Genomic DNA, 27,751 nt, shown 5'->3' with positions numbered 1-27,751 from the left:
TGTGAGATAAGTTAGGTGGGGAAAGAGTGACTAACCTAGAGGTGACCAGTGAATGTCATAGCTGGGCAGGGATTTGAAAGTAGGTTTCGTTCATCCAACTTGGCACTCTATCATTCCATCACACTGGCTGTCTTAGTTGTCTCTTGTGCATTCTGTGTTGGTGCCTTGGATAGGTGCATTTGAAAGCCACTGCTTCTGTGGCTTCCAAGCAGGGGTGTACATGGCAAAGCACTAGCATAATGTTCACATATGACCTTTTATATGGTTACATACAGGTTACATCTTTTTTCCTCCTCACCCAGTGTCAAGACCATGCCAGGTGGCTGCACCTCTGTTTAGACTTGGAGGGTGTGTGCAGCTCAGAGTCCTCCTGGTCAGCGGCTAGAGCTGAAGAAGCTGGAACTTGAATTGCTGCAGCATGAAGTGCTACCCTATTGAGGAGAGGAGAGGGGAAGAGAGGCGCTGTAGCCTACCATTCTCTCCTTCACATTTCTTTTTCCTCTCTCCCTTTTCCAGTCCAGGGACTGGAAGGAGCAGAGGCTGGTAATGGAGGTGCAGCATTTGGCACACTACCTAAGGCACCAGGAGGTCTTGGCCCAAGCTTGCAAATTCCATACCAAAACAAATTGAGTCCTCTTTCAAAACAATTGATCCCTATTTCATACCAAAACAAATTCACCTCCCTGCTATAGAGACATTTCCAGATGATGTCCACTTATGTTTTTCAAGGGAAAAGGTGAGAGGGCAATACCACAGTTGTGGACCTGGGCCCTGTGTCTCTCCATGGTACAGGACTGCAACTTGCCCCCCCCCCCACAACACACCACCCCTTGGGGATACTTACCCAGCTGTACAGAGCCCCACGCTGTGTCCCCAGGTGCTCCTAAAGCCTTCGGAGGCCTCTGGAGCGCCATTAAACAGTACTTCTGGTTTTCCAGTGAAAACCAGAAGTACTGTTTAAGGGTATTCCAGAGGCCTCGGAAGGCTTTTGGAGCTCCTGGGGATGCAGCATGGGGGCTTCATGGCTTTGGAGGGCAGGCGGAGGTGGTGGCAGCAGCTGTGGCGGGCAGAGGCAGTGGTGGTGCCGTGGCAGTTCTGCCCCCATAAGTGGAACTTCTGCCCCCCCCAGGTGTAGTGCCTGGGGCTTTTGCTAATGACCCCCCCAGAACTGCCATTGTAATGCCACTAAAAATGGGTGACACAGAAGGTACCAAAAAAAATGGTGCTCCTAAATGTCTGATGTCCCATTTTATTTCTGGTTATACAGTCCTTTGGGGCAATGTCTCAGGTGTGGGGTATTAAATGCTTATAAAAATTGTTGCATGAGACTAGCATCATACACCTCCTGAGTAACTGCCCTGACTCCAGGTGTAGTTTCATAAAAAGAGGCACTTTGTCAACAGGCCTGGATCGTCATGAATCATTTTTATGCATAGCTGTCTTCACCCCATGTATTTTCAAACTTGTCTTTGCAAGGTTCTCAGGCAGGTGCATTCTGCATACCATCCCATATTTCATGCTTGCATCGCATAACTGTGCCATGCACATAACCCGGCTAATGAAAGATGTTGAAGTGGGGATGCTTTATGTAATACCAAGAAAGGCATCTTTCAGCATTTCCAGTTAGTCTTGAGCCCCCCAGCTGTTCAGCTCCTATGCAGGCATTTCACAACAGCTGACCAAAAAGACACCTGCAGCAAACCAGTCCAAGTTCCTTTGCCAAGCATGAGCTGTGCAGGAGAGAGCAGAGGCTCCAGTGGTATTTGTCTTGCCTCCAGCTGATTAGAGCAAGCCAAGTTCTTTTCTGCTTCTTAAGAAAACAGTTTAAGTCAATAGTTCCCTGAATGTGACGTGGAAAGCACTGATGAAAGCTATCAGTGGGAGTTGGGCAGGAAGGTAACTTATTTGAACTGGAACATAGCGAGGTGTTAGTATGTTCTGTACAAACTGTAGATGTCTTGTCATTCTAAAGCTGAGCATACAGCATGGAGGCTTGACCCAGGCAACCTGCCCAGGAGCTAGGAATGACGGCATGCTATTGTGCAACTATGCCAGGTACTGGCCTCTAAATCCGAGTGGTTTAGCTCTTAAGGTAAAGGGCTCAAACCAATGTCACAGTTTTAGTTGACTTGGGGAGGGCCTAACCTCCTTCCTATATCCTCTCTCAGAAAACCAAATGCTGCACCTCTCTTTTCAAGTCCGTTGTACATATTATGGCCGTGCCCAGTAGCATAGCTATGGGGGGACAGTATTTGCAGTTGTTGCAACATGCCATGTAACCAGCTCCTCCCACTTGCTATAGGAGCCATTCTGGGCAGCAGTGCCTACAATACTTACTGTGCTGCCCCCTGAAACTATGCTACTGTCCAGGCCTGGCCCAAGCAGAAGCAGCATTCAAGTTGCACTGCTCCAGAAACACTGCCTTCTCCACTGCTTCTTCTAAACTGGCCAAGCAAGGAGGTTCATGGCAGAAGAAGAGTTTCTGCTGCCAGGATCAGTTAGAAAAAGCAGTGGAGGAGAAGAGGCAGCAGCAGAATTCTCTTTCTGGATGGTAAGTGAGTGAGAGCAGGATCATAATGGCTACTGTTGCCTTCTCCAGCTGCACCTCTGCAGTCTTGGATAGGTAAACTGGGGTTGGAGCTGTCCAAGGACATTCAGGCTGTCCAAGGAGTGTGAACAAGAGGAGGATGAGGCAGGGGCAGGATGGAGCAGTCAGCAGGTGGTAGCAGTGAGCAGACATGCAGTACGGGGCATCCCCTGCTAGTTCCGTGCCTCATCCAGCCTGCCACTCAAAGCAGCTGTTTTGCCTGACCTAATGAGTGACCTTCACTATGTGGAAGCTGTTTTAAATTTACCCCTGTGGTAGTTATAATTAGGTGGTGATCCGCTCATGTGCAACGGCTTACCCATGCCACTTGAATGAGTTTTAGCCCACCAATATGGTTTTCAGGCAGTATTTAACTCTGTCCTCTCTTTATGTAATCTTATTTCATTTCTATTCTGTCCTTTCTCCAAGGAGCTCAGGATGGCATACCTGGTTCCTCCTAACCCATTTTATTATCACATCAGCCTTGTAAGGTAGGTTAAACTGGAAGGTGGTGACTGGCCCAAGAACAATCAAGTAAGCTTCATGACCAAGCAGGATTTGAACCTGAGTCTCCCTGGTCCAACAATTGAACCACTATGCCACATGGACTCTTCTGAAATTGGTTGCTGCCAGGGTCACAAAAGAAGTCTAGACTAGGACAAGAAATTCAAACTAGACCATCTCGATCCTACCCATTTGCCATAACCTGCTTCCTTGTTCCTTTATTTCTTTCACTTTCACAGGGAAGTTCATAGGAATTGAACCATATCGGAACTCTGGAAGTCTCCGGCATGAGGAGACTTTTGAATCTGGCTGGTCAGATGACTTAGATCAAGCAGATGATGAAGAGAAACGTTTCTGTTCCCTGCTGGAGCAGCTTGAAACAGCCCAGGTCTTTGAAGAGTAAGTGGAACTCTCCAGCCTGTGCTTCTTTCTTGCTATGATTTGATTATGATTACTGTGAGGTAGGTGAGGCTGAGAGAAAGGCTGGCCCAAGGTCTCGCAGGAAGCTTCATGTCTGAGCAGGGATTTGAACCTGGATCTTCCAGTTCCAAGTCCAACTCCTGAACCTGAACGGTACTGGCAAAGCATTTTAAAAGAAGTTCTTTAGAACTGAACTGTATTGGTGCTAGGACAACACTTTTTCCTATCGCTCTTATGATGTTATAACAGATTACTGCTTCCCTTCTTTCAGTCAGAGTGAGGTTCAGGAGCTGTGGGCTCGACTTCGAAAAGAACGGCCAGAGCTCCTGACCAGTTTTGAAGAGTTCCTGTTCCGTGTTTCCTCTTACATTGGGGAAGTTCACCATGAGAAGGAATCCATGGCACAGGCATTAAAACGGTAAGCATCTTCTGGGGGACCCATTACTGCATGGTAGGGTCATGTCCAAGGCTAATCTGCAATATGCTACTCTCTGCTTCACTAATGTGAGGCAGCCCTGGCTTCTTTTGGAATGCTTTGGAGGATCCAGTCAGAATTGGAAATGAAGGGGAAAGACCAGAGGAGTTGTGGATTCAAAGGCAGCAGAGATTGTATCATGTTCTTTCGGTGGCCAGTGTCTTTTCTGCTAAATATTGGTAATGGAGAAGATGGACACAGGAAAGAAATGGTTGGGGTTTTGACTGATTATGAGGTAAAGAAGATAATTAACTTGTTTATTTATTTGGAAAATGATCTTCTTTTCTCTTTGGAATAGAGGACTTGAATCCAGATTCAGCGGTCTCAATCTATTGTAAGACATAGCAGATAGAACTTATTATTTTACGAATATTGTATGTGTTACTATGTATTTTTATTTTTTAATAAGGAAACAGTCACCTTCTTATCTTCATCACTATATTTTCTTATATAATGTGTTCACATCGGATGTGTACTTTCCTTAGTAAAATATACAGCTTAGATGCAAAGAGCTTTTTTGCATCTTTTGTCTTTTAAAAAAATGTTCCCAGTATAAGCTGCTAACCTCTGTGATGCCCCCTAGTGCCAGAAGATTTCTATGTCTTCTGGAGTTCCTGAAGCGAACGGTGATAAAAATGCATCTGGTGGATGCTGAAATGTATTTATGTTGTCTTAGAGAGGAAGGGGCTTTTTTTCTCCCACATTATCTTCACTTTTTATAGATACATTTTCCACACTTCATTCCCCTTGCTGTATATTTTTAGGAGGGAGACAGACCATGACAGAGAAATCAGATGCCTTTATGAAGAAATGGAGCAGCAAATTAAAGCAGAAAGAGAACGGCTGCTCTGCCAGGTAAACATCTTCACCATCAAGTCTTCTGAGCTGGACACTGAGCTCAATTACTAGATCAATGAGCCGCATCCTTGATTACTTCTACAAATGTTTTCAGAGTGCCAGGGCCTTGTTTTTATATGGGGGAGCAACCTGAAAGCCACTCCTCTGCTCTTTACAGGAGTCAATGAGGCATGACAGAAGCAATCTGCTGCAGAAAGAGCTGCGGAGCAAAGAACAAGAGTTTGAGAAAATGCTCTACCGTCAGAAAAAGGTGACTTGGGGTTGATTCATACTGCTTGATGTCTCAGCCCTCTCACTTGCAGCTGTGAACTTTTTCATTCTGAGCTCCTTTTCCAGTCCAGTGAGGGAGACCCGCATACAGAAGCAGGCTTCCATGCACATCTAGTTCATTTGGATGCCCAACCCCAACTCATAGTGATGCTTGTCTGTGTCCCACTGAACTGGCTGGATGCTACTTTTGATGTAGATGAGGATGCACATTCTTCTCCAGGACTGCTGGATAAGTTGCACATGGTGGTTGTTGTGCATGATTGCAGCTGGATCAGGCCCCAAGTGTTTGAGGCAGTGGCAGTGATAGGAACTTTTTGTCTGAGGCACTTGATCCATATTTGACTGTTTTTCCCATGCATGTTATCATGGGGTGTCTAGTCTTCTAGTGATGAGCATCCATGAGTGAACTGCACCTTAATAATTAGTGAAGAAAATTACTCCCTAGCCTTTTCAAGTACCAGCCCTAAAGGGAAGATGATTGCCTGCCTTGCTCACTCCAAACACTATTGCATGGATTGGTAGGTAAAAAAAAATACATCCCTGGAGGGGAAGCATAGCTTTTCAAAGACTTTCCTTGTCCCTTGTGTAGTATTTGGAATCATTATTTCTCTCCATAGCCTCATTCTTGACACTCCTCAGCAGCACTGAGAACTTCCTTGGTATCATATGTGAGACTCGTGTGTATATATGCTCTTAACCACATGAATTTTCAAAATGTTTCTGCCATAGGATTTAGCAGGGTTCTGCCAAGTATCCAGAATTTAAGCTTCAGCTGTGAGGACAAGGAGAGCTGTCTGCAAGCTTTGCCTGTTATCTCACTTGCAGAATGCACCGGATCCTTCTTCAAGCCCTGACCCTGATACGATTCCAGCACCATTCATATCTTGGCTCTAGTCGGGTGCAAAGACACCAACACAAGGAAGACCATCTGCTCTGTTGATGGCACATGACATCATATGGTTACATTCTCTTTTAGGAATGTAGTAGACAAATAAAGCTGTGCCATTTGTGCTGTCAGTGTTGTTTGGATAATTCTATCAGTATTTACTCTGGGTTGTTTAAAAGCAGTTTAAACTGAAGAGCAGTTGCATTTGACCTTTCCTGTAATGAGAACTTTCACAATTCATTTCAAGACTATTAACTGGATTCCTCTGGGACTTCTAGGCTGCAATCCTTAATTTGCTTATCTGGAAGTAAGTCCCATCAATCTCAGTGGTGCCTCTGAGAAGACATGCACAGAATTGCCCTATAAACCACTTTTGACTTTATTGAATTATGAAATATTTACTAGCTCTTGATTTTGTCTTGAGGCCCAATTCATGCTGGTTGTGATCAGACTTTCAAAGTCCTCAGCAGTTTGGACCTGGGATGTCTGGGTGTATCAGGATGCATGATGTTTTGCCCTTTGCATACTTCTGTACCTGTATTCCATCTCTTCCACAGTTCAAGGGGACTTAAAACAATGACTTTAGATGGTTTGTATTTTATTTTTTAAACTCTGTCAATTGTATTTCTTACTGTTTTTTAGCTAGAACATCAATTGCAATCCCAGAACACAGAGCATCTGGAGATGAGGGTGCAAAATGAGCGACTGCGACATCTGAACGAAAGCCTCCTGGACCAACTGGAGAGAAGCAAATGGGAATTAGAGGTTGCCCAGGGTCACCTGCAACAGTTGCAGAAAGAAGCTCAGCTAGAGCAGCAGCAGAAGGACAGGTGTGTCCTGCTGGGGTTACTGAACATGCAGGGGAAGATGTTGGTTGTTTTTGCCACTTGGAACTGGTATGCTTCACGAATTGAGCAGGGGTGTAGACAAATACAGAACTGTACAAACTGAATAGCAGTGTTCTGTTGCTGTTGTTGGCATCCTTCAGTCTTGGAAGACTATGGTATTGCGCTCTGAATGGTGGTTCTGGAACAGTGTCCTCTCCAGTGCGCAAAGCCTGGGTAAAGTAGATATGGAGGATAGACTGTTACCCATACAGCAAATCCCACCTCTCCACGTCGCTAAAATGGTCCAATGGAAAGGCAGAAGCCAGTATGGTTGGTTCCAGCGGCGTCACAGGAGTTGCCAGAACGTGACTGTGTTCAGCCTCATGGGGCTGCCTCAGGGACTCCGGCTCCAGATTTTGCCTTGAAGTTGACTCCTGAAGCCTTTTCCATAACTGGATGTAGCCACAAGGCAGTGGAGGTTTGGGATCAGAGTTTCCTTCTCTCAGATGAGCTGCCTTCCCAGGCTGACGAGTCCCATCTACCAGGTGGCTTTTTAGTCGCCTCTTACTACAAGTACAGCCAAACTGAGGGCCTATTCTTATCGCCCAGACCCCAGGGGTTCTGTTGCTACTGTGGTTGATATTGACTGCAAGCACTAATGTCTTCCAGCTTACAGAAGTCTTGAGTTAAAGCACTTGAAAATTCACTGCTACAAACATCCTCTGTGTTCTTAAGTGTGTAAAATATTTCATTTCTTCTATGTAAAAATAGTGATGAAAATCCCTTCCCCTCATCATTCATCAGAAGGCTATGTAATTCACACAGCACATTTGCAAGCCCTACAGATACAGAATGCCTTGTATTAATTAAAGGTCAAAAAGAACCTTCTATTGTTAAAACCCATAGTCTGTGAATAAAACAATGCAACTAGCATTAGCAATTATCTCTCCAGCAATCAAACCTCCTGTTGTTCAGACATTTCTGACACAGCTTAAAAGCCACCACTGCAAAGAAAGTAAAACTTTACCTACGTTTTCTGCCTTATTAGATAGTAAATTATTGATTTTCTACTGAGTGGGTCAAAACCTAGCTTTAGTGATAAACTAGATGACGAATATGGACATAAAAAGAGCATTCCAGTAGGTAGCGAGGGAGAACTTCCACTGTCAATTTCCTATAGACATAGACCTTCAAATTATATGATGATTGATTTACTGATCACCAAGGACTACTGTGAGCTTTTCAAATTAAAGGTACACAGGCTTCCTGACTTATGGATATCCAACTTACAGATAGCTGCAACTGCACTTTTGCACATGTACCATATATCCTTTGTAGTACTTTCATGCAAGTGTGATAGTACTGGGTCAGCAAGAGCTGGCTATTTCAAGGTTCTAAGTTCTAGACAGAACTCTGGAACGAAACCAGTATGTATGTTGGGGACTTAGTGTGCATATGCTCACATTCTGTGGTAGTCTCAAAGATTCCTGATCAAGGGCCCTGAAATGCTGACTTGTTTTGGTGGTGTTTCTGCTGCCACCACTCCCAGGCTTACTAAGGCTCAGCTATCTACACAGCCTTGAGGGAGTAGGGATGCTTCCCTTCTGGGTTCTCAACCACTGAATCCAGCTTACCCTCTGATAACCTGGTGCTCTGCCAGAACTAAGAGCAGGATTGAAGTAGTGACAATGCAGTTCTTTAAATGAAACTGACTTTATTTATAAGTCTGATATCAGTATTCCTCTCAATTAGTTCAACAATGAAATCCAGTAGTGACACAGCTTTCCTCTTCCAACTCCGACTTCTCACACAGAGTGGCTAGGAACCAGCCATTACATCTCCCTTTTTCAGTTACTCCTTTTGGAGGGAAATTCATACTTCCTTTCCTGCCTTTTTTCAACCCTAGGGACTTTGGAGGGAAACTCATAGTTGGGTTTCTGACCATTCTTCAACCGTACCCATGGCGCATGCACCCGATGGCCCATTTTCAATTGGAAAAGCATTTTTGGAAGGAGCCTGTTGGGAATGGAGAAGTAGCACTTGAAGGAGGATGTGTGTAGTTTGGCCCTCAGTGAGGAATTTCTTAGCTATTTATTGATATAATTCTACTTTAGTACCTCTGAGAACTGCACTGAAGTCTAGCACCATGGTTCCAAATTTGGAGACCAAATTTCTAAATGACGTAGAGAGGAGGAAAAATGTTGCGCTACCAGCCAGGTCAATGACTGTGCAGTGCAGTGCTAAGCATGTCTACTCAGAATCATGTTCCACTGAGTTCCACAGAACTTAATTCTAGATACACGTGCATAGAATTTCAGCCTTTGTTTACTAGGACTGTGATCTGCCCCCCCCCCAACTTAGTGTGAACGTTTTTAAGCAAACCTGTTGCTACTTGCGAGTTTGTCTTTAGGCTATATTGCAAATACTTACAAACATCAACCTTTTAAATTCTTACGCCTTTCGTTCCTTCTTTTTTTGCCTTAATCCAGGGATGTGTTTCGTGTCTCTAAGAATATGCAGAAAGAAAAACAAAGCCTCTTGCGACAGCTGGAACTACTCAAGTAAGGAGACAACCTTGAAATAATTCTTTGTCTCTTGAGGTCTTGCTAATGTATCATAGAAAATGCTCTGTAGTCTACAAGATCTGGGTATTGTAACATCTCTTTTGTTTGCTTTACTGATACTGTAGTTATGTTATTAGATACTAAAGATGAATGGTTCATTGGTGGGCATGAGATGACCTTCTTCTGATCCAGTCATCTACCCTGGAGAATTAAGCTAGCTGAGGAGGAGAGCTGGGAGGGTCCTGGGATACTTGTAATGTCTCATTCCACCCCCCTGGAGACATCATTTCAGTTAGAGTTGTATTGTTCCCTGTCTGTAATTTGTACTGCAGAAGATAATCGCTCATAAAGCCCTTTGAATTAGGACAGGCTTGAAGGGGAAATCTCCCTCTGTGCCTGATCTTTGGTCCAGTTTGTATGTTATTCCAATGGTATGACTGCCAGCAGCACCCTCCATTCTGCACGGTTAGCTGAAGTGGTGCTCCACATCAGTTATGCAGAACAGTGTATAAAGGAACAACCATGGCTGTATTGAGCTGAACCAAACAAGCAGAGCCAGTTTAAAATGTGTGGGTTTGCTGTAATTTCACACAACCAACTGCCATGCTTCGTCCTGAATTCTAGGCAATTCAGATTCCTGGTGATAGTAGTGCTACCAGAATAATGTATGATCTGGGCTTTTGTGCTTATATAAGGAAATAGTCTTGCCTTTTTTGCTTCATGTTAAGCAATCCAGGAGTGATTAACTGATTAACGAATTAATTGTCCCAGGGTGGGGTGCAAAGTCAAGAATGCACAGGGTGTGTTGAGCAACCTCCACAACTTACTAGTGTGCCTCTCACTTTCCTTTGGAGCAGGGAGATGAACAAGAAGTTGCGAGATGAAAGAGATGCCTTTGAAGCCAAGAAGCTGGTTAGTCTGAAAAAGAAAATTCTAATCCCCACTCACCTCCCCTTTGCCTGCTGCTGTTGCTGTCATCATTTGGGGGCATTTCATTTACAGGGGGGACACTGACTAAGAGGCCCTGTGTTTAAGAAGGCCTTCATGTGAACACTTTTTTGTTTTTATATCTCTGAGGTTAGAGAAGTCTATGTGTGTTTTTTTTTAACCCAGACAGCTATTAAGTCAGAGCTCTCTGACCATATGAGAAAGGGTCTGTATAATGGGATTAAACCTGGACTTGGAGGGAAAACCTCTTTTGCACTTTCTGAAGCTTAAGCCACACATGAAGAAGAACCATAGCTGAGTCTCCATGCATAGGCCAGCTTCACCCAGTTTATGGAATATGTAACTGTTTTGCTTTAACTTGCCATTTTGAAAGGGAAGACTGGAAATCCTCAATGCAAACCCCACACTTCACTTCAGCCTTTAGAGAACAGAACTGCTTGCTGGCTCTTCTGCTGAATCAGCCTTTCAGGCTTTCATAGTTATGTAGCCTATAATTAAGAAACTGAAAGCAGAATGGTTTCCTTTTGACTGTTCACCTTACCTAGGCCTGCACCTGCAATGGGGTCACTGAACCTTTTGTGATGCGGTGTAAATGAGGCATATCACTTGGGTGGATTTCAACACAACCACTAAGACAAAACCAAAATGTGAAGAAGATAGCTCTGAGCCAAAAGATGACAGCTTTTTCCACTTTCTTTTTGCTGCTGACTTAACTGCTCACAAAACGGGCATGAATGAAGAATAAGGAAGCATAAGAAGTCTGTTGAACAACAGTTTTGTTTTTTCATGTTGTACATGCATAAAACAGGAATTCTTCCAACCCTTGAATGGGACTTTATTGAAGCTGCTAACTAACTTTGTGGAAAAGAGAGGGAAAGAGACATTGCCTATGTAATGTTTGGGTTTTCTTGTGAGTGTGCGTCTGAGTTAAGTTGTGTGTTTCAATGTTCCACCATTCATCTTTGTGATTACCAGTCATGTGGATGTGTCTTTAATCAAAACTGGGAGTTGGGAGCATGCACATATTACTCTGCTCCATGTGTAATACCTCCATGCAATCATGACCCTCAAGGGCAATAGTCATTTGACATTTCAAAACTTGTAATGTGCGTTTCTCCAAGGTATATTTGGACAAGTGACCAACACTGTTGCATGATCAGAAACATCAATAATATGATCTCAAATGTCAAAGTGCACAGAAAAATATGATATTGCCATTATGCTTCCCCTCTGTTCTGCATGCAGAACAGACTAGGGTAGATCAAACAGAGGGCTGTCATGGGATGGGCAGAGAGGATGTTAAAATTAGACAAATTCTTAGAAGTATCTAGCAACAATCTTGATCCCTGCCTTTCAAATGAGCCCCACCACTGTTTGTATTCTGTGGGGTGGTTTCTGTTCCATGTGCCCCATGCTATGTGAGGAGAGGACATCTGTGGAAAGAAATGGTCTTTACTGCATTTCTCCAAATCTTTCAAATTACCTCTCCAAAGAAGTTCATAGCTGCTCTGTTGGCACAGCTTTTGAAGAGGGTGCAAAGCCTACCTTTTCTGAAAGCCCATGGCCATTGAGTGAGCATTGTGGCTGGGTGCTGCTGCTGTTGATTGTATTATATTTTATGGATTGTTGTTTTCCATTTGTGTTATTGTTATGGTGTGTGTTTGTGATTTTTTCTTCCCCTGTTGGAAACCATATTGAACCTTGGAGAGGTAGGGTACCTATTTTGTTTATAAATAAATACCTGAGATGTACTAGAATCCGTACTAGCTGAGCTTCACATTGCATTTAGAGATCAATCTCTGATCATTTATTTATTTATTTTGGTGAAGGTGGGCTATGTTCAGGGGGCAAAACTATCTTATTACATTTACTTAAATCCCCCACTACACCATGTTTCGGGTGTCTTTAATAATTCAGAAATGTAACTACATTAGTCTGTATTGAAGTGTAGTAGTCACTTAAAACTGATGTGCATCAGAGAATGAAGCTATTAAAGGCTGAGAAATCAAGTCTAGTATATGTATACCTGTCAACTCCTTTGCCCATGTGTAGATCAATTTGTGCATGTTTACTCTGAAGCAGGTCCCACATTCTTTAATACAGTAACTGCTTTGGATTGCAGACTTAATACATCTTACTGAAATTATTTATCCTTTTGTCAAGACTGTGATTCTTGTGTCTACATTTGTAGAATCTGCTAATGTATATGTAGAATCTGCTAATGTATATGTAATGTGGGGTGGCCTGTGCTACCCTGCCAGTGATGCATTCAAAACCCCCGGCCACTGGTGTGGACTGGTAAGGTGCTGAGTGGGGAGGGTGTTGGGAGGCAGAGAGGGGGCATTTCTGGGTGAGGGAGGGTGGAATAGGGGCAGATCTGGCCTGGTAGGGGGTCAGGAAGAAAAACCAGAAGTGCCTTTCTTTTACCTCTGGAGGTCGTTCTGAGGTCTGCAAAGGTCACATGTGGCCTCTGCAGGCCTCAGAAAGGCTGCTGGACACGAATGGAGAAAATCTCTGGGTGCATCTGGGAGCTCAGGTCCATCACAGGTTCGGAACCCACAGTTAGTTAAAACCAAGTAAACAAACAAAATGTATAGATTACCTTTGAAAAGTAAATAGTTACAAAACCACTTGTAGTGACTGAAATGATTTAGTGAAAATATTGATTTTTTGAAAAAAAAATTCAAAATGTAAGCGAATAGCATTGTTGGGAACAAATTACCTTTTTTGGATTTCTAAAAACCTCTTTATATAATATAATATGATATATATTTATAATATAATGTTTGTATTTGACAATTCTTGAGTAGATTGTCATAGGGGAGTCCTTAGGTGTGGGTCCCATTTGGGAGCAATTGGTCCAGTTAGCTTAAAGCCAGCCCTGACTCAGTCATATTGGAGATATAACATGAATAGCAGCAGCCACAGAATTAGTTTATATCCAGTGCTTCAGGCCACTGGTGGTGGATATCCCACCATATTGAGTCTAGGAAGGGGGCTAGGATTTGATGGCCACTTCTGCCACCTAACCTGCCTGCTTCCAAACCCAGCCAGCCCACTCCTCACCATTCTACCCTTTCCCCACCAGCGTACCTTCTTTGACTGGTCCCAATGGAGCCACTACCGTATCAGTACGCGCTGTTGGAATGTCTTTTGCTACTGCTGTAATGCTGTCACCACTGGCAGAACACCAATTCCACCAGTGATACCGGCACATAAACTTAGGCTGGAAGTTTCTCAAGACCAATGTTGACACCCCACCACCATCATGACAGTATAATGAATTGCATGCAGGATAACCCTAGTCATCCTGTGTCCCTCTGATGGTTAAAATGAAAATCATTTTTCCTGTGGCAAGCAATATGGTTAACTTTATGGGGAAAATGATGTGGCAGTGTGAAGGAATTATTATTTTTTTTTCAACACTTTTGCTAATGGACTTTTTGTTACAGAAAACTGAATAGACTTCAGATATATTGTGCAGGGCAGGAACCTTAGCCTAGTTTGTAAATTGGCTCTTGTTGCCATACTCTAGCTGGAGACCAGATCCAAGTTTTGAACCTTGGCTGTCTTAATTAGGATGGAAACTCATCCATCCTAATTAAGGCAGCCAAAGTTCATATTTTGGACCTAGTCTCCAGCTAGAGTCATTCACATTCTTACGTATGTTACACGTAGCTGGTGTGTGTTTTGCTGCAAACACTGTGAACCTCAAAAAACTGCAGAAATCATGCAGTTGTTGAAATGTGAGCCTAAGATCCAGGTGATGTTTGTTTTCTTCCATCATAAAATGTCACATACTCTGTTGTCATCCTCAAATACTTCATGTTGGTGTGTTCTTTCATTGCAATGCAATGTTGGTTTCTTGTACCATCTGTTGTAAAAGCCTATGTTTTAAACTGATCAATAAAAACTGGCAAGAACCAGAGAAATAGCCAGGAAATTTGTGTTTGTCCTTATGCTTGTATCCCATGGCATAAATTGTTTCATTGATGTGGCTGTATCTGAATATCATCCAGAGAACCAACCAGTTGTTTAACGCTGGGCTAAGAGTCTGCCCTCAGGCACACACGTACTTTGTTTCCTAATGCTAAAAAATGCCCTTGCATGAATCAACTAAGATCAATACATCATGTTTGATCTTGTCTGATCTTGGAAGCTAAGCAAGGTCAGACCTGGGTAAAACTTGGATGGGAGACTGCCCGGGAATACCAGGTGCTGTGGGCTTATACCATAGTCTTTCGAGACTGAAGGTTGCCAAACAACATAATGTAATGCCTATGGCTTTCCCAAACTCAATTGGTTTTCATCAGAGTGTATATACGTATTTGATTTGTAATAACACAATTACAAAAGTTACCTTTTAAAAAGCCAAACCGTATGCTAACCAGGGAAATGCCTGCCCACAAACCCACCTGGGCCAAGGAGTAGCTGTGTGGACTGGAAAGTCCAGGTATTTTTGGTGCTGCACTACAGGACAACCATACTGTGGATAAAATGAGGCTGCAGAAAAGCACCCTATTAATATAATTCAAAAACATAGGGGCACTGAAATAGAATTGGTGCTTTTCTTATTCTGAGCTCCTGAATTTGAACAATCTAAAATGTCTATCTCGGCTTCAGAGTGTCCATCACACCGCTTTTGTGAGAGGTTCACCCAGAGAAAGAGCTGTTGCTGTGATTAACTGAGCTATTTTTAGTTATCTAGATGACAAATCTAACTTACTGTCTCTGATTTTCAGGCATCTCAGAGCAAAAAGCTCCCGTTGAAGAAGGGATCAGTGATAGGCAAATACCTAGTGGAAGAGAAGCCAGTCAAACGGTTGGAACAGACCTGTGTTGTGTTGTGTCCCACTGCATGCTGTCAGTAGTCACCACAGTCAGTCTGCTGAGTTGGGCTGTCTTCCACATTCATCCTCTTCTAGGGTTGCCAACCTTCCAGGATTGGTTTGGGGTCTCCAAGAAACACTTTCCTGGTAGCTTTTGAAAGCAGGCCTGGAGATTTTTAACAAGGTCTTGAGGAATTTCCAACATCACATCATGTTGGAGAAAATATTTCCAGGAACAGCCACAGTCAGAGTTGACAACTCTATTCCCTTCACCAGAATTAATGAGAACTGTGCAGTAAATTGGGGCCATGGGTGCTGTTGATGGGTGCACTTCGGTGAACAGGAGACTATATATCAAATGAGGAAGGTGATACACGACTACATGCAGCCTTGTTGTTTCCTACATTCCAGGCATTTTAATGGGAGGGAAAAGGCATGCCATCAGAGAATAATATACAAATGCTATGCATTCTTTGATAATGCATCTATGATGGCCAAATAGAATAGGCATAGCTTGAAGCCACCTGGGTAATCAAGATGGCTGTCCCCAAATTATAGTCACTGCTCCAGCCCTATCTAGACTTGTTCAAGCTCATGCATTGTTTGTTCATGCAGTCACATATGTGCTGCCACTTGTTTGAGTTCCTTTCATAGTACTGTGATTCTCTGTTTGTCAGTGGGGGTGGATGTAGTCATGTCTTAAGGATCGCAGATTCCACAATATACCTATTGCTCTCTCCTCTTATTTCACATGAGCACCTGTTGGTTTCCTGTCCTCATCTCATCTCAGTGTTTCAGTTACATGAAAATTTGGCTAAGGATTTTTTAAATGCTCATGTGTTGTGTCAATCCTTCTGGCCATTTCTTTCCATCATATGAGGGTTGGGCACAGGCAACTTTTCCCTGTAGATTTACCTCTTGTTCTGCCAGAAGATACGACTTCGGAAGAACCTAACAAGAAAAACTGTAAATTCCTTCTAACCAACATGTTCAGTCTGAAGCAGGGGAGAGGAGAAGATTCATCCATGGAGGAATATGCAGCTCCCAGTAAAATGACAGACAAGCAGAAAGGTGCAGGAAATGGCAAAAAGCCAGTGGCACTGAAGGGCAGCACAAGCTGGAGAGAAATGACACATGCTTCTGCAGATCTTTTATCTCCAAGACAGCAGACCACTGGCAGTGAAACTGAGGTGAGTGTAGCTAGCTGAGGCCACTTCCTGGCCTTGTGCATTGACTTCTATGTTCTTGAATTACGTGAGGCTAGGTGGACTTCCTGCTCCAACATACTGGACTATATTACAACTGGTGGCTGTAATATATTTACTGTTGATAGCAAGGATCAAATGTCCTACTGCTGAAGTGATGCTTCATTCAAATTTTGACAAAAACAGGCAGTTCTCTAGTAGAATCTTCCTCTTGCTGTTTGTTTGCCTCCTGAAATTCTGTGATCAAATTAGTATTATAAATAGGCAGATGTTTCTTGAATTGATGTTAAATGTTTTCTCATTATTAACTGGTTGAGACTTGGAACAATTATCAGTAAGTTAATGGTACAGACTCTGCTCAGTTAATACTTTCCCCCTGAGACTGTATCCAGGGGGTGATGAAGAACAGGCCATTCACTTCACTATAAGGGAGAAGTGAACTGATGAAACCAAAGGTTTCCACATTATTTAAACACAGGATCTTCCTGCTCTTATAACTTTAAAACTGCTGGATCATGCGAGCCTGATGTCTGCTCCTGATCTTTCTCCAGAATGTTCAGGGAAAAGGACAACATTTGGAATATGGCCTCAGTCTAAGCATTGGTCCAGAAAACCTAAACACTGGTGTGAATTTATTGGCATTAGTATTTTGCCTTGTCTTTTCCTAGCTCTCTTTTAAATACAGCTTGTATCTTGGTTTTATAAACTTTTTTTTTGTTCTTGCCCTTGATGACTCCTGCTGATTTCAGACATCTGGATTGACTGGCTCTTCTCCAGACCGTGTCTTCAAAGTTGTGTTTCTTGGTAACTCTGGAGTTGGCAAGAGCTCCTTTATTCATCGCTTCTGCTATAACAAATTCCTGGCTGGGATTGCCGCAACCATCGGTAACAGAAAGATGTTCAAAATACAGGAATGGGGCACATGAATGGGGAAATTTTTTTTTTTAAAAACTTGAAGTAATTCTTATACATGAAGTAATTCTTATACAATCTGCTCTATGCATGCAGAGCAGGAATATTTGAAAACTACATAGCCCTGTTTCATTGCTAGGGTAAATTTGCTCATCTTGCCTCTGCATGTTCTACATTAGGGGTGACAAACTCATTTCATACCATGGAATAGCATCCATTGCACTTGCTGAGAGCCGGAAGTGATATCATTAAGCAGGAAATGTTATCATTAAGCAGATGTTGATCAGAAATAAGCACTTCTTTCTCACCTAGGAACTCATTAGCTGCAAATGATAGAAGAGAAAATATGCAAACTTGATCATATTTTCAAGAGAGCCTAATTATCATGTGGGACACCCTTTCAGCAGCACTGCTTCTACTTAGCAGTGTTCCCATCTAATTTTTTTCCCTAACAGGCAGAGTGGTTAATGACCTGGGCAGTACATAACCACTGTCATCTTAAAATGGGCAATGACCAGTCTGACTATCATAATGGCAATGCCACCCACATCCTACAATCCTCCCTCAACTAGCACCCACCCCTCTAGTGCTGCCTCCCTGAGTCACCACACCCTGGCCCTAAGCTACTGACTTACTTAGAAGCATCACTTCTATTAGCAGCCTGTACACCTTGCCTGGTTCCAGCTGTCATGAGAGAGATTGGACAACAAAGGAATAAGATGAACTGGTGGTAACTTCTTTAAGCTCCTATTACAACTGCATGCTGCCCAAGCATCACTTTGCATCACTTCACAGCTCAACCTTATCACAATTATCATGGATAAGGAGCTTTCCTGGGCCTTATCAGGGCCCCTGGGCCTTATTTTTTACACTGGATGTTCTACATGATGTACCCCATAGGCAATGATTTTTTAAAATCAAATAGGCAACTCATTAAGATAAATTTTAATGGAGGTTATGCTTTGTAGACAAGTGCAAAGGAGGATGATAAACCAGATTTGGGCTATGAATTACTTAGAAGTGATCAGATTACAAGAATGTCAGATGGTGTTTTCACATTTATTAAAAGTGCAGCTCTCTATCCCTTGGACCATATAGGTCCTAAACTAAATAGGTGTCTGTTGTTCTCCCTGCAGGTATTGACTACCAGGTGAAGAGTTTGATGGTTGACAATACACAGGTAGTTTTACAGCTATGGGATACTGCTGGGCAAGAGAGGTAAGGATTTTGTGCAATGTGGATCATTCTGCGCCCGAAAATATATGATGGTATTGAAGATGGAAAACTGTCTGAGCCATGTACCACAATGTCTTGATGACTATTAGGGATAGTTAGGGGCAGTGGTGGGATTCAAATAAATTAACAACAGGTTCTATGTCCTAATGAGCAACTCAGCTTCAATTGTCTGCTGCAAAGGAAGTTGAAAGACTACAGCTGCACTCCTATACTGTACAGTACACACTTTCCTGGGAGTAAGTCCCATTGAACATAATGGGACTTACTTCTGAGTAGACAGTCATAGGATTGCACTGTAACTTTAACCAAGCTACTGTAACCCAATGTCTAAATCCAAATTGCAAGGCTGCAATTCTGTCCTCTATAGTCATACTTACAGGCCTCTGGCCACTAGTTTCCAAGGAGGATAAACATGCGGCTGACATGCACACTTCACATGGACATTTTTTCTTGAATTCTCAAGGCAGTTGTATAATGAAATCAGGAAGGCACCAAGAAGAGGAGGTGGGAACTGCCAGGGCTCCAGGTTACCAACCTCTGGAGACACCACAGCAGCATAGCACCTTCACATCTGCACAAACCAACTTGCTGCACTGGGCTTTGAGCTGGGCCACCTTCCTTCTCAGTGGGAACTTGGTGATTTTTACCAGAGCAGTCAATCCTCTCAAGGATCTGGTTCACTTTTAGTGGTGAACATCTGGTCAGCAAAAGTGCACTGAGCACATAGTCTGACACCTCATCATCAACCAAAAGCAACAACAGCATAGTAACATCTTTATATCTCCCCTTCTTTTTTGTTCTATTACAGCATTCCTCAGCATCTGCCTCTCGCCTGCTGTACCATTTTGCATGGCCCACCTCTGGGAAGTACAACTGGAAGTAACTGGAATGACTTTATCACCAGTTATTTCCATACTAAGAGGCCAGACATGATGCAACAAACCACGGTAAGAGAGAGGCTCAGGCTACAATCCTATCCACTTTTTCCTGGTAGTAAGTCCCATTGACTATAGTGGAACTTACTTCTGAGTAGACATGCATAGGATTGGGCTCCCAGGGTAGATGGGAAAGCTTTTTTGAGTGCAAGAAAAGCAGAACTGAGCCTCCTACCACTGTTTGTTGCATCATATTGCTGGTCTCACTGCCAGGCAGTGGAGGTCTGGGGGGGGGTCCTGCCATGAGTACCACTGGGCACCACCTCAAGTACCACTGGTGGTATGAGTACTACTGGTTGGGAAATGCTGCTCTATTGCTTTTACCACCCAGCCCCAAAAAGAATTCCAGTGAACGCTAAAGCTTCCCCCTCCAACTTCCAACTCTGCAATCCAATGCACGTCTACTCAGAAGCCCAACAAGTTCAAGGGGAGTTGTTGACTTCCAGGGTTTGAGAGAGAATGGCAGCCTTGAAGGACAGTTTCACTAATGAGCAAAAAGGTACTATGAGGGGACTATTTTTCTAGGTTGCTTTCCGACAGGCAACAGCAGATACCCATCACTTTGGTCTACTCTAGTGGCAAGTCTCCCACAAGTTTGAGGGTTGCTACTGACCAGGGAGTGCAAAGCAGGGGCCTGCAGTGGGTGGGGAGGCAGGTGAGGCAGAACCTCCCCACCACAGTCCTTCGAAAGTGTTGCAGCTGTGTAGGTGCCCAGCACCCACAACCCAGCCCAAAAATGAAAATTAAGAGCACATGTAACAAGCCTTGCAGGTTTTGAGGTTCACCCTGATCACAAGTTCTTCCCAGTGCTTCTCCAGTTCTTTTTCATTAGGTGATAAGACCTAAACCCAATTTGCAAACTTGTTCAAAAAATCTTCAATTTCTAGTCAGCCTGGCATTTCACTTGCGTGGGGGGAGGGAGAATAACCTAAAGGAACTTTTCTTCGAGAGAAGGAGCAATGCTAACTGTACCATCCTCAGGACACTGGGAATAGCAGCCCAATCCTATGCAAGCCTACACAGGAGCAAATCACATTCTATAGTCAATTGGGCTTGCTTCCCAGGTGTGAGTAGGATTGCAGCCTAAGGGTTATCCAACTTTCCAGAGCCAATGCAGCCCCGAGGTAAGGGAACAAACATTTCGTTGTCACAAGGAAACCTCCAGGACTTGGTGCTGGAAAGTTACAGTTAAGAGGACTTAGGACCTAATCCTATCCAATTTTCCAGTGCCAGTGCAGCTGTACCAATAGGGCATGCACTGCATCCTGTGGTGGGGGGCAGGGAACATTTGTTCCCTGAAATTATAGAATAAAGAGTAGGCAATAATTACTGTTAAAATAGGGGAGGGGGTCAGGGTTGCATGGGAGAGGGGGTCAGGGCTGCATAAGAACAGCCCCACTGGATCAGGCCATAGGCCCATCTAGTCCAGCTTCCTGTATCTCACAGTGGCCCACCAAATGCCCCAGGGAGCACACCAGATAACAAGAAACCTCATCCAGGTGTCCTCCCTTGCATCTGGCATTCTGACGTAGCCCATTTTTAAAATCAGGAGGTTGCACCATACATGTCATGGCTTGTAACCTGTGATGGACTTTGGAAATTTGTCCAATCCCCTTTTAAAAGCATCTAGGCCAGGTGGCATCTAGGCCATCACCACATCCTGTGGCAAGGAGTTCCACAGACCAACCACATGCTGAGTAAAGACATATTTCCTTTTGTCTGTCCTAACCCTCCCAACACTCAATTTTAGTGGATGTCCCCTGGTTCTGGTATTATGTGAGAGTGTAAAGAGCATCTCTCTATCCACTCTGTCCATCCCCTGCATAATTTTGTATGTCTCAATCATGTCCCCCCTCAGGCGTCTCTTTTCTAGGCTGAAGAGGCCCAAACACCGTAGTCTTTCCTCATAAGGAAGGTGCCCCAGCCCAGTAATTAGCTTAGTCCAGGGGTTAGCAACCCATCTGCTCTGGGCAGCAGCAGCAGGAGGCGTGGAGCTGCACCTGCACTTCACAGGGGAAGGCGAGTCTTCCCTTGGCTCCTCTCACTGGGGACCTTGAGCCCATCCAAGCTGGAGAAGTGTGCCGGGGAGACATAAGCGATCTTCAGTCCCTTCCTGTGTGAGAGATGGGGGGGGGGGGTTGATGTCCCTAAGGGGCAAAAAGTCTTCTGGGGAGAGCCACTGGTGGGGTGAGACACTGGGAGACTGACCCTCTTGCCTGGATCAAAGGTGGAGGGGGAGCTCCAAAAACTTCTGCAGTCTGGAGCTGGAAGGAGGAGGTGCCCCTTGGAGGTCCCAGGGCTGCGTTTCATTCTCCTCCAGACTGACAATGCAATGCTAGGCATGTCTACTCAGAAGTAAGCCCCATTGTGTTCAATGGGGCTTACTCCCAGGAAAGTGTGGATAGGATCGCAGCCTCAGTGACGAAGATGAGATGCTTCCTTCTTCACCTTCTGACTGACAGTGTCTACTCAGAGGTAAGTCCCACTGTATTCAATGGGGCTTACTCCCAGGAAAGTGTGGCAGAGTTTGCCACACTGCAGCCACTGATTGCCACTGATTGCAGCCACTGATTGCAGCCACTGTCAATCAGAATGTGAAGAAGGAAGCATCTCATCTTCGTCACTGAGGCTGCGATCCTATCCACACTTTCCTGGGAGTAAGCCCCATTGAACAAAATAGGAGTTACTTCTGAGTAGACCTGGTTAGGATTGTGCTCAGTGCCTACATAGAGGTAAGTTCCATTGTGTTCAATGGGGCTTACTCCCAGGAAAGTGTGGCAAACTCTGCTGGGGCTGCAATCCTCAGGGCGATGGACGGGCAGCTGAACTGCTCCTAGTCAGCGAGGCTGCACGCTGACTGCTCCTGTTGCCCTCGTTAGCGGGAGGGGACACATGGCGGCGGGGGGGGCTCGCCCTCCGGGGCAGCGGGGGCTCTTTGAGTGGGAGCGGCTCCAGCGTCCCCCTCTTCCTCCCGCACCGCTGACCCACCGGGAAAGCTGAGCCAGCTAGCTCAGCCGGGGAGGACAGGTGCAGGGCGGGCAACTGCTCCTGTTTCCCTCGTTAGCGGGTGGGGACACATGGCGGCGGGGGGGGGCTCGCCCTTGGGGGCAGCGGGGGCTCTTTGGGCTCCAGCGCCCTCCTCTTCCTCCCGGGCCCCCGACTCACTGGGAGTGCTGAGCCTAGCCGGGGAGGAGAGGAGCTGAACTGCTCCTGATCAACGAGGCTGCAGGCTGGCCGTTCGCGCCCTCTCCTGCATTCTCCGCGCAGTCGCAGGAGGGTCATAGCTGCGCGTGCGCTCCCCAGCCAACAACCGGTTCTCCGAACCAAGAGGTGAACTAGGAAGCGGTACTATAGAACCGGGGCGAACCAGCTCAATCCCACCACTGGTTAGGGGTCCCCAAACCCCGGCCCAGGGGCCACATGCAACCCTCCGGAGGATTTTATCCGTCCCACAAGGTTTCCTAGTATATCAGAGCTAAAAATAGTTCAAAAGATGCACTTTCAGATTTCCAAGCTTGGGTATGTGCAGTATTCAGCCACGAGAGGTGCTGAATATAATGAAGCAGAATGGAATAATTTCTTTGCCTTGCATTACATTCTGCACCTCTAGTGACTGAATGAAATATATACTGATGCTGGGCAACCTGGAATATAAATATATATTAAAGTTAATGTCTACGTTAAACTTATACAGAGCAGAAAGTGAGACAAAAAAGAAGTTTGTGATTTGCATCGTAAATTGCTTGATGTTTTTTCAAAATCCATTTCCCCCTCTTCCTGTGCAAATCAATTTTGCCGTCTGCTCTCCTCCTTCCACCCCCACCCACTTATTGCATTCAATCAAACTCTCAGCACATCAGTTCTCCATGTATTTATTTTCCAGCCCTTGACACCATGTCAGATGTAAGATGCAGCCCTCATGTGAAAAGTTTGGAGACCCCTGGTCCTAGTGCCTCAGATACCTAGTATTCTTCCACACAGAAATGTCTTGGAATCTGTGGATCACTTCACACTTTGCATTTTTTTAGGTGTATTCCCAAAGGCAGAGTTATATGTTGTATGCAAATATGTATTTTAAAAAACCCCACATACCCCCTTTTTAAGGTAAAAAAGGAAGCACTGCTTCAGGAGGGGGTTGTTTGAAACAGAGAAATGATGGGAAACAGAACAGTGACGGATGGGGAAGGGGAGATTAAGCAACCCTCTTCCACTCTCCATTCCAACTCACCAACTCCCAAATCAGCTTTTCATTTTGAGATGGTAGTAGAGGTTTCCTTATGCACATGTTGTGTGCATTGTATTTAGTTAGGTGTCTCATTGGCATGCTAGCTTTCGGTCTGCAGGGGTTTTTTGATCTGATGGAAATTTCACTTTGTGATCCTCCACATTTTCAGAATGAGTTTGAACATTTGAATCAGTTAAGGAAGTGGAGTATTGGGGAGGGGCTGAAGTGGAGCTGAGCCAAGCCATAGCTCTGCATTGAACACTGACGGAAATCAGCTCAACCATACAGTACAAAACAACATCCAACCAAAACAGAACATCCCCCTATAACTTCCCCTCCCACCTTTTAACTAAATATTTCCCTTGTGAAATGGGAGGAGGAAAGCTTATATAAAAAAGTATGTGCAGGAGGAATATTTGCATTAGTTTTTGAGGTTATCTACAGAAACACAGAACTCATTGGTGAGTCATCAGGTGGTGCTCTGTACCAGGCAGGGACAAACTAGAGCTCAAAAACAACACTTGTGTTTGAGAACTGGTGCTAAATATCAAAGACAAGAACATACTGCTGAGACAGCATTTCCTTTTAAAAATCTTTTCTTTGAGTTATCTTTAAACAGAATAATCGCTCTGTATGCAAACAAGGTTCAGTCTCTCTCCCAGGGGCACCTCTTCCATTTTCTCAGATTTAAGGACACTTCATGGCTCATCTCCCAATGACAGAATTGCTTCTACAGTGATAGGTGTGCTAAAACAGTACTCCTGACACCACCACCCTCTAACCAGATGGGACTGTGCCATTTCCTCTACTGGCTACAGGATCTGTACAGGTGGCACAGCAACGGTTGAGCAAATTCAACTGTGGTAGTGCAAATTTCTGGGTAGTGTGTGCCTTTTTCATTATGATACTTCCTGTTCGACACAACTAGCATCACTGGGGAAATCCTAATTGCTTGTCCAATTATATGGATCTCTGTTGTCGTGGTGCCAGGCTACTCCTGAGGAGATGTTATCTCAGTTTCCAAGGGGGTTGTCTGGAATCTTTTCCATACATTGCTTTGTGAATGGCAATTGAGGGCAGAGAGTCAGTGGCGTAGTTAGTGTGAGGTGGGAGGCGTTCCGCCCCGGGTACCACCCTTGGGGGAGTGTAACACCACAAATGCCCCAACTTCACGAAGGTTAGGAGTAACCCCATCATGCTATTTACCATTGGGTGTGGAATTTCCAGCAGAATGCAATGCAAATATCCAGATTGAAATATTTCCTTTCCAGCAAAAGTTATGGCCAAAAAACTGGAAACCAAAAAATGCATGGAACCCTATGGAAAATGAAACTGAGCCATATCGCGTGTTTACTCATGAGTAGGCGAACACGCCATAGTTCATCGGAAAGGGCAGGCTGAGAGGAATCCAATGAAAGCAGTCCCCAAAAAACGCCCAAGAAGGAAGTCCCTCCCTCCAAGCAGATGAATGTATTGAGCCCTATGGAAAGTGAAAGTAAGCCACACTGTCATGTTTACTCGTGAATAAGCAAATGTGCCTTGGATCCTGGTCAAGTCAGGCACAGAGGAATGCAAGGCTAGCTGCATGGTCCCCATCTGATGAAAGTGGAGCTCAACAAATGCTCCAGAAGGCAGCCCCCCCCCAAAGAATAAACCAGAGGCTTGAGCTGTTAAGGTGGGCACTGGGGAGGGCTGAAAATCTCACTGATTTATTTGTGGAGGGGTGTTATTGCAGGCAGGCTACAGAGAAAATTCACTTGGTGAAACAGGGCTGGCTTCCCCCTTATTTATCTGTTTTTCTTTAATTATAATTATTTTCTTTCGCTTGATGATGTCACTTCCAGCCATGACATCACTTCTGGTGGGTCCTGGACAGATTGTCATTCTAAAAAGTGGGTCCCAGTGTTAAAAGTTTGAGAACCACTGCCTCAACTCAGAACAGGCCAATGAGACATCCGGAGGGATGGGTGACACCCTAGTGACCAAAATTCTGGAAACGGTGGCTTTTAGGAATAATACCATCATGTACTATACCATTTGATGCAGAATTTCATCCATTGCTTGTGGGGAAATATTCACTGCATTTATTTTTCTGGCCATTATTGTTATTCATTCCATGTCATGACTATTACTATCTCTGTCTCACCTACCTCACAGGGTTGTTGTGAGGACAAAATAAGGGGAGGAACCACGTACACCACCCTGAGCTGCTTAGAGGAAGGGTGGTATAAAAAGTGAATTAATTAATTAAACAATATAATTAATTAATTCATATGGGGTGACAAAAATTTATGGGCCCCGGGTGTCAAATGACCTAGCTACGCTTCTGCAGAGAGCTTAGGTTCAGAGTGGGTTGTTGCATCCAGTGCTGATGCAGCAGTACCAACGGGGCATGTGCTGCATCCTATGTGAAGGGGCGCAGTCATGGAGGCCTCCTCATGGTAAGGGAATGTTTGTTCCCTTAGCTTGGGGCTGCATTTGGAATGTTGGATAGGTTTGGGCCCTCTTTAAATTAAGTTTCTCGGATTTGATTTGGTTTTAGGTTCCGGAGTATCACTAAGCAGTATTTTCGAAGAGTGGATGGAATCCTAGTCATGTATGACATTACTGCAGAGTGCTCCTTCGTGGCAGTCCGAAACTGGATGACTTGTGTCCAGGTAGAACAAAACTGCAAGTGAACATATATGTGATTGCTTTACAAAGACCAGCATGTTCCTTTGTATTCAGTGGCCATAGGATGATCAAAAGTTGCTTTATACTGAATTGGACTATTGACTAGGCTGGGTTGTCAAAACTGATTAGCTGCAGCTCTCCAGAATTTCAGACAGGAATTTTGTCCTCTGTCCTGCTGGGATATGCCAGGGATTGAACCTAGGACTTTATGCATGCACAACACATGATCTACCACTTAGCCATTGTCCTTCCTCTAAGTATCTGTTTGTGTGGAGGTGAACCCCACCCAAAAAACCCAGAGTAGAAAAGCATATCCTTACTACAGTGATGCAGAAGCAGAAAAAGCGTTAGCCTGATTTACTTAACAATTCATGGTTCAGCCAATCCATGGTTCTGAGGGCCCTGATTAGGAGAAATCCCTGATGGCTCCACCATGACCGAAGTGGAGAGCTAAGGGAGGAAGAAACAAGATGTTGGAGGAACACCCTTTCCTCCAATTGAGGCCTTCACACTGAATGATTATGGCAGATGACCAAATTCTGATAGTATTCAAGTATTAATATCTTTTAATGAATACAGTGTTCATTCCTTGTCTTTTTAATTGTTCCTCTCCCTTTCTATTTTGGCCTAAATTAAACAGGGTATGCAAACACTTTAGAGAATAATATCCCTCAGAGCAAACATGGAAGTTATCTTTGTGGGACACCATTGAACCAGATTTTCAAACTTCCCCACACGCATATAGCCTATATGTTATAGGAAAAGCAGGTCACCACACCAGAAAGGGTCATGAATGTACTGTGTACCACAGTCCCTGAATTTGGGGCAGAGCTGGGGAACTAACTTCTCCTATCTTCTGCAGGATGTGATTGAAGACGGTGCAGTGGTATTTCTGCTTGGGAACAAAATAGATGCAGCAGACAAGAAGGCACCAAAAGTGCTGAAAGCTGAGGGGGAAAGACTGGCAAAGGTTTGGTTCTCTGTGCCTCTTGCTTTTCTTGGCACTAAACCTTCCCATTTTTGTAGTTTTGAGGCATCTTCCATCCTGTTCAAAATGTATGGAAACAATAGAGCAGCTCCTATGCATGCAGCATTTCAGATTATGATTCTGCAGACACAGAAGGAAACTAAGGGTGCAATCCTAACCCCTTATGCCAGTTCTTTCCAGCACTGGCATAGTGGTGCCAATGGGACGTGTGCTGCATCCTGCAGTTGGGTGTCACTCACGGAGGCCTCCTCAAAGTAAGGGAAAGTTTGTTCCCTTACCTCAGAGCTGCATTGCCCTTATGTCAGTGCTGGGAAGCACTGACATAACGGGTTAGGATTGCGCCCTAAGACTCATAGTACAGGATCTCAGAAAAGTCTATCATAAGGTTTGCAGTCCTAAGCATACTTCG

At 44.4% G+C, this 27,751-nt stretch overlaps 1 protein-coding gene across 1 annotated transcript in view; it reads left to right on the top strand.

The window, feature by feature from the left end:
- Positions 1–27,751, top strand: part of CRACR2B (calcium release activated channel regulator 2B) — a 56,349-nt gene that overhangs the window by 26,271 nt on the left and 2,327 nt on the right. The window contains exons 4-17 of the mRNA XM_066611182.1: positions 3,331–3,490; positions 3,783–3,929; positions 4,751–4,841; positions 5,002–5,094; positions 6,643–6,830; positions 9,317–9,388; positions 10,249–10,303; positions 12,503–12,505; positions 15,082–15,161; positions 16,061–16,358; positions 17,123–17,258; positions 18,422–18,503; positions 26,224–26,338; positions 27,217–27,324. Of these exons, the coding sequence (XP_066467279.1) occupies positions 3,331–3,490; positions 3,783–3,929; positions 4,751–4,841; positions 5,002–5,094; positions 6,643–6,830; positions 9,317–9,388; positions 10,249–10,303; positions 12,503–12,505; positions 15,082–15,161; positions 16,061–16,358; positions 17,123–17,258; positions 18,422–18,503; positions 26,224–26,338; positions 27,217–27,324 (1,628 nt within the window). The remainder of the gene's footprint in view (positions 1–3,330; positions 3,491–3,782; positions 3,930–4,750; positions 4,842–5,001; positions 5,095–6,642; positions 6,831–9,316; positions 9,389–10,248; positions 10,304–12,502; positions 12,506–15,081; positions 15,162–16,060; positions 16,359–17,122; positions 17,259–18,421; positions 18,504–26,223; positions 26,339–27,216; positions 27,325–27,751) is intronic.

This window comes from Tiliqua scincoides, chromosome 1 (genome assembly GCF_035046505.1).
Source record: "Tiliqua scincoides isolate rTilSci1 chromosome 1, rTilSci1.hap2, whole genome shotgun sequence".
Lineage (NCBI taxonomy): Eukaryota > Metazoa > Chordata > Lepidosauria > Squamata > Scincidae > Tiliqua > Tiliqua scincoides.
Note: the sequence above shows the minus strand (reverse complement) of the source record. Positions and strands in the feature narration are given on the sequence as shown.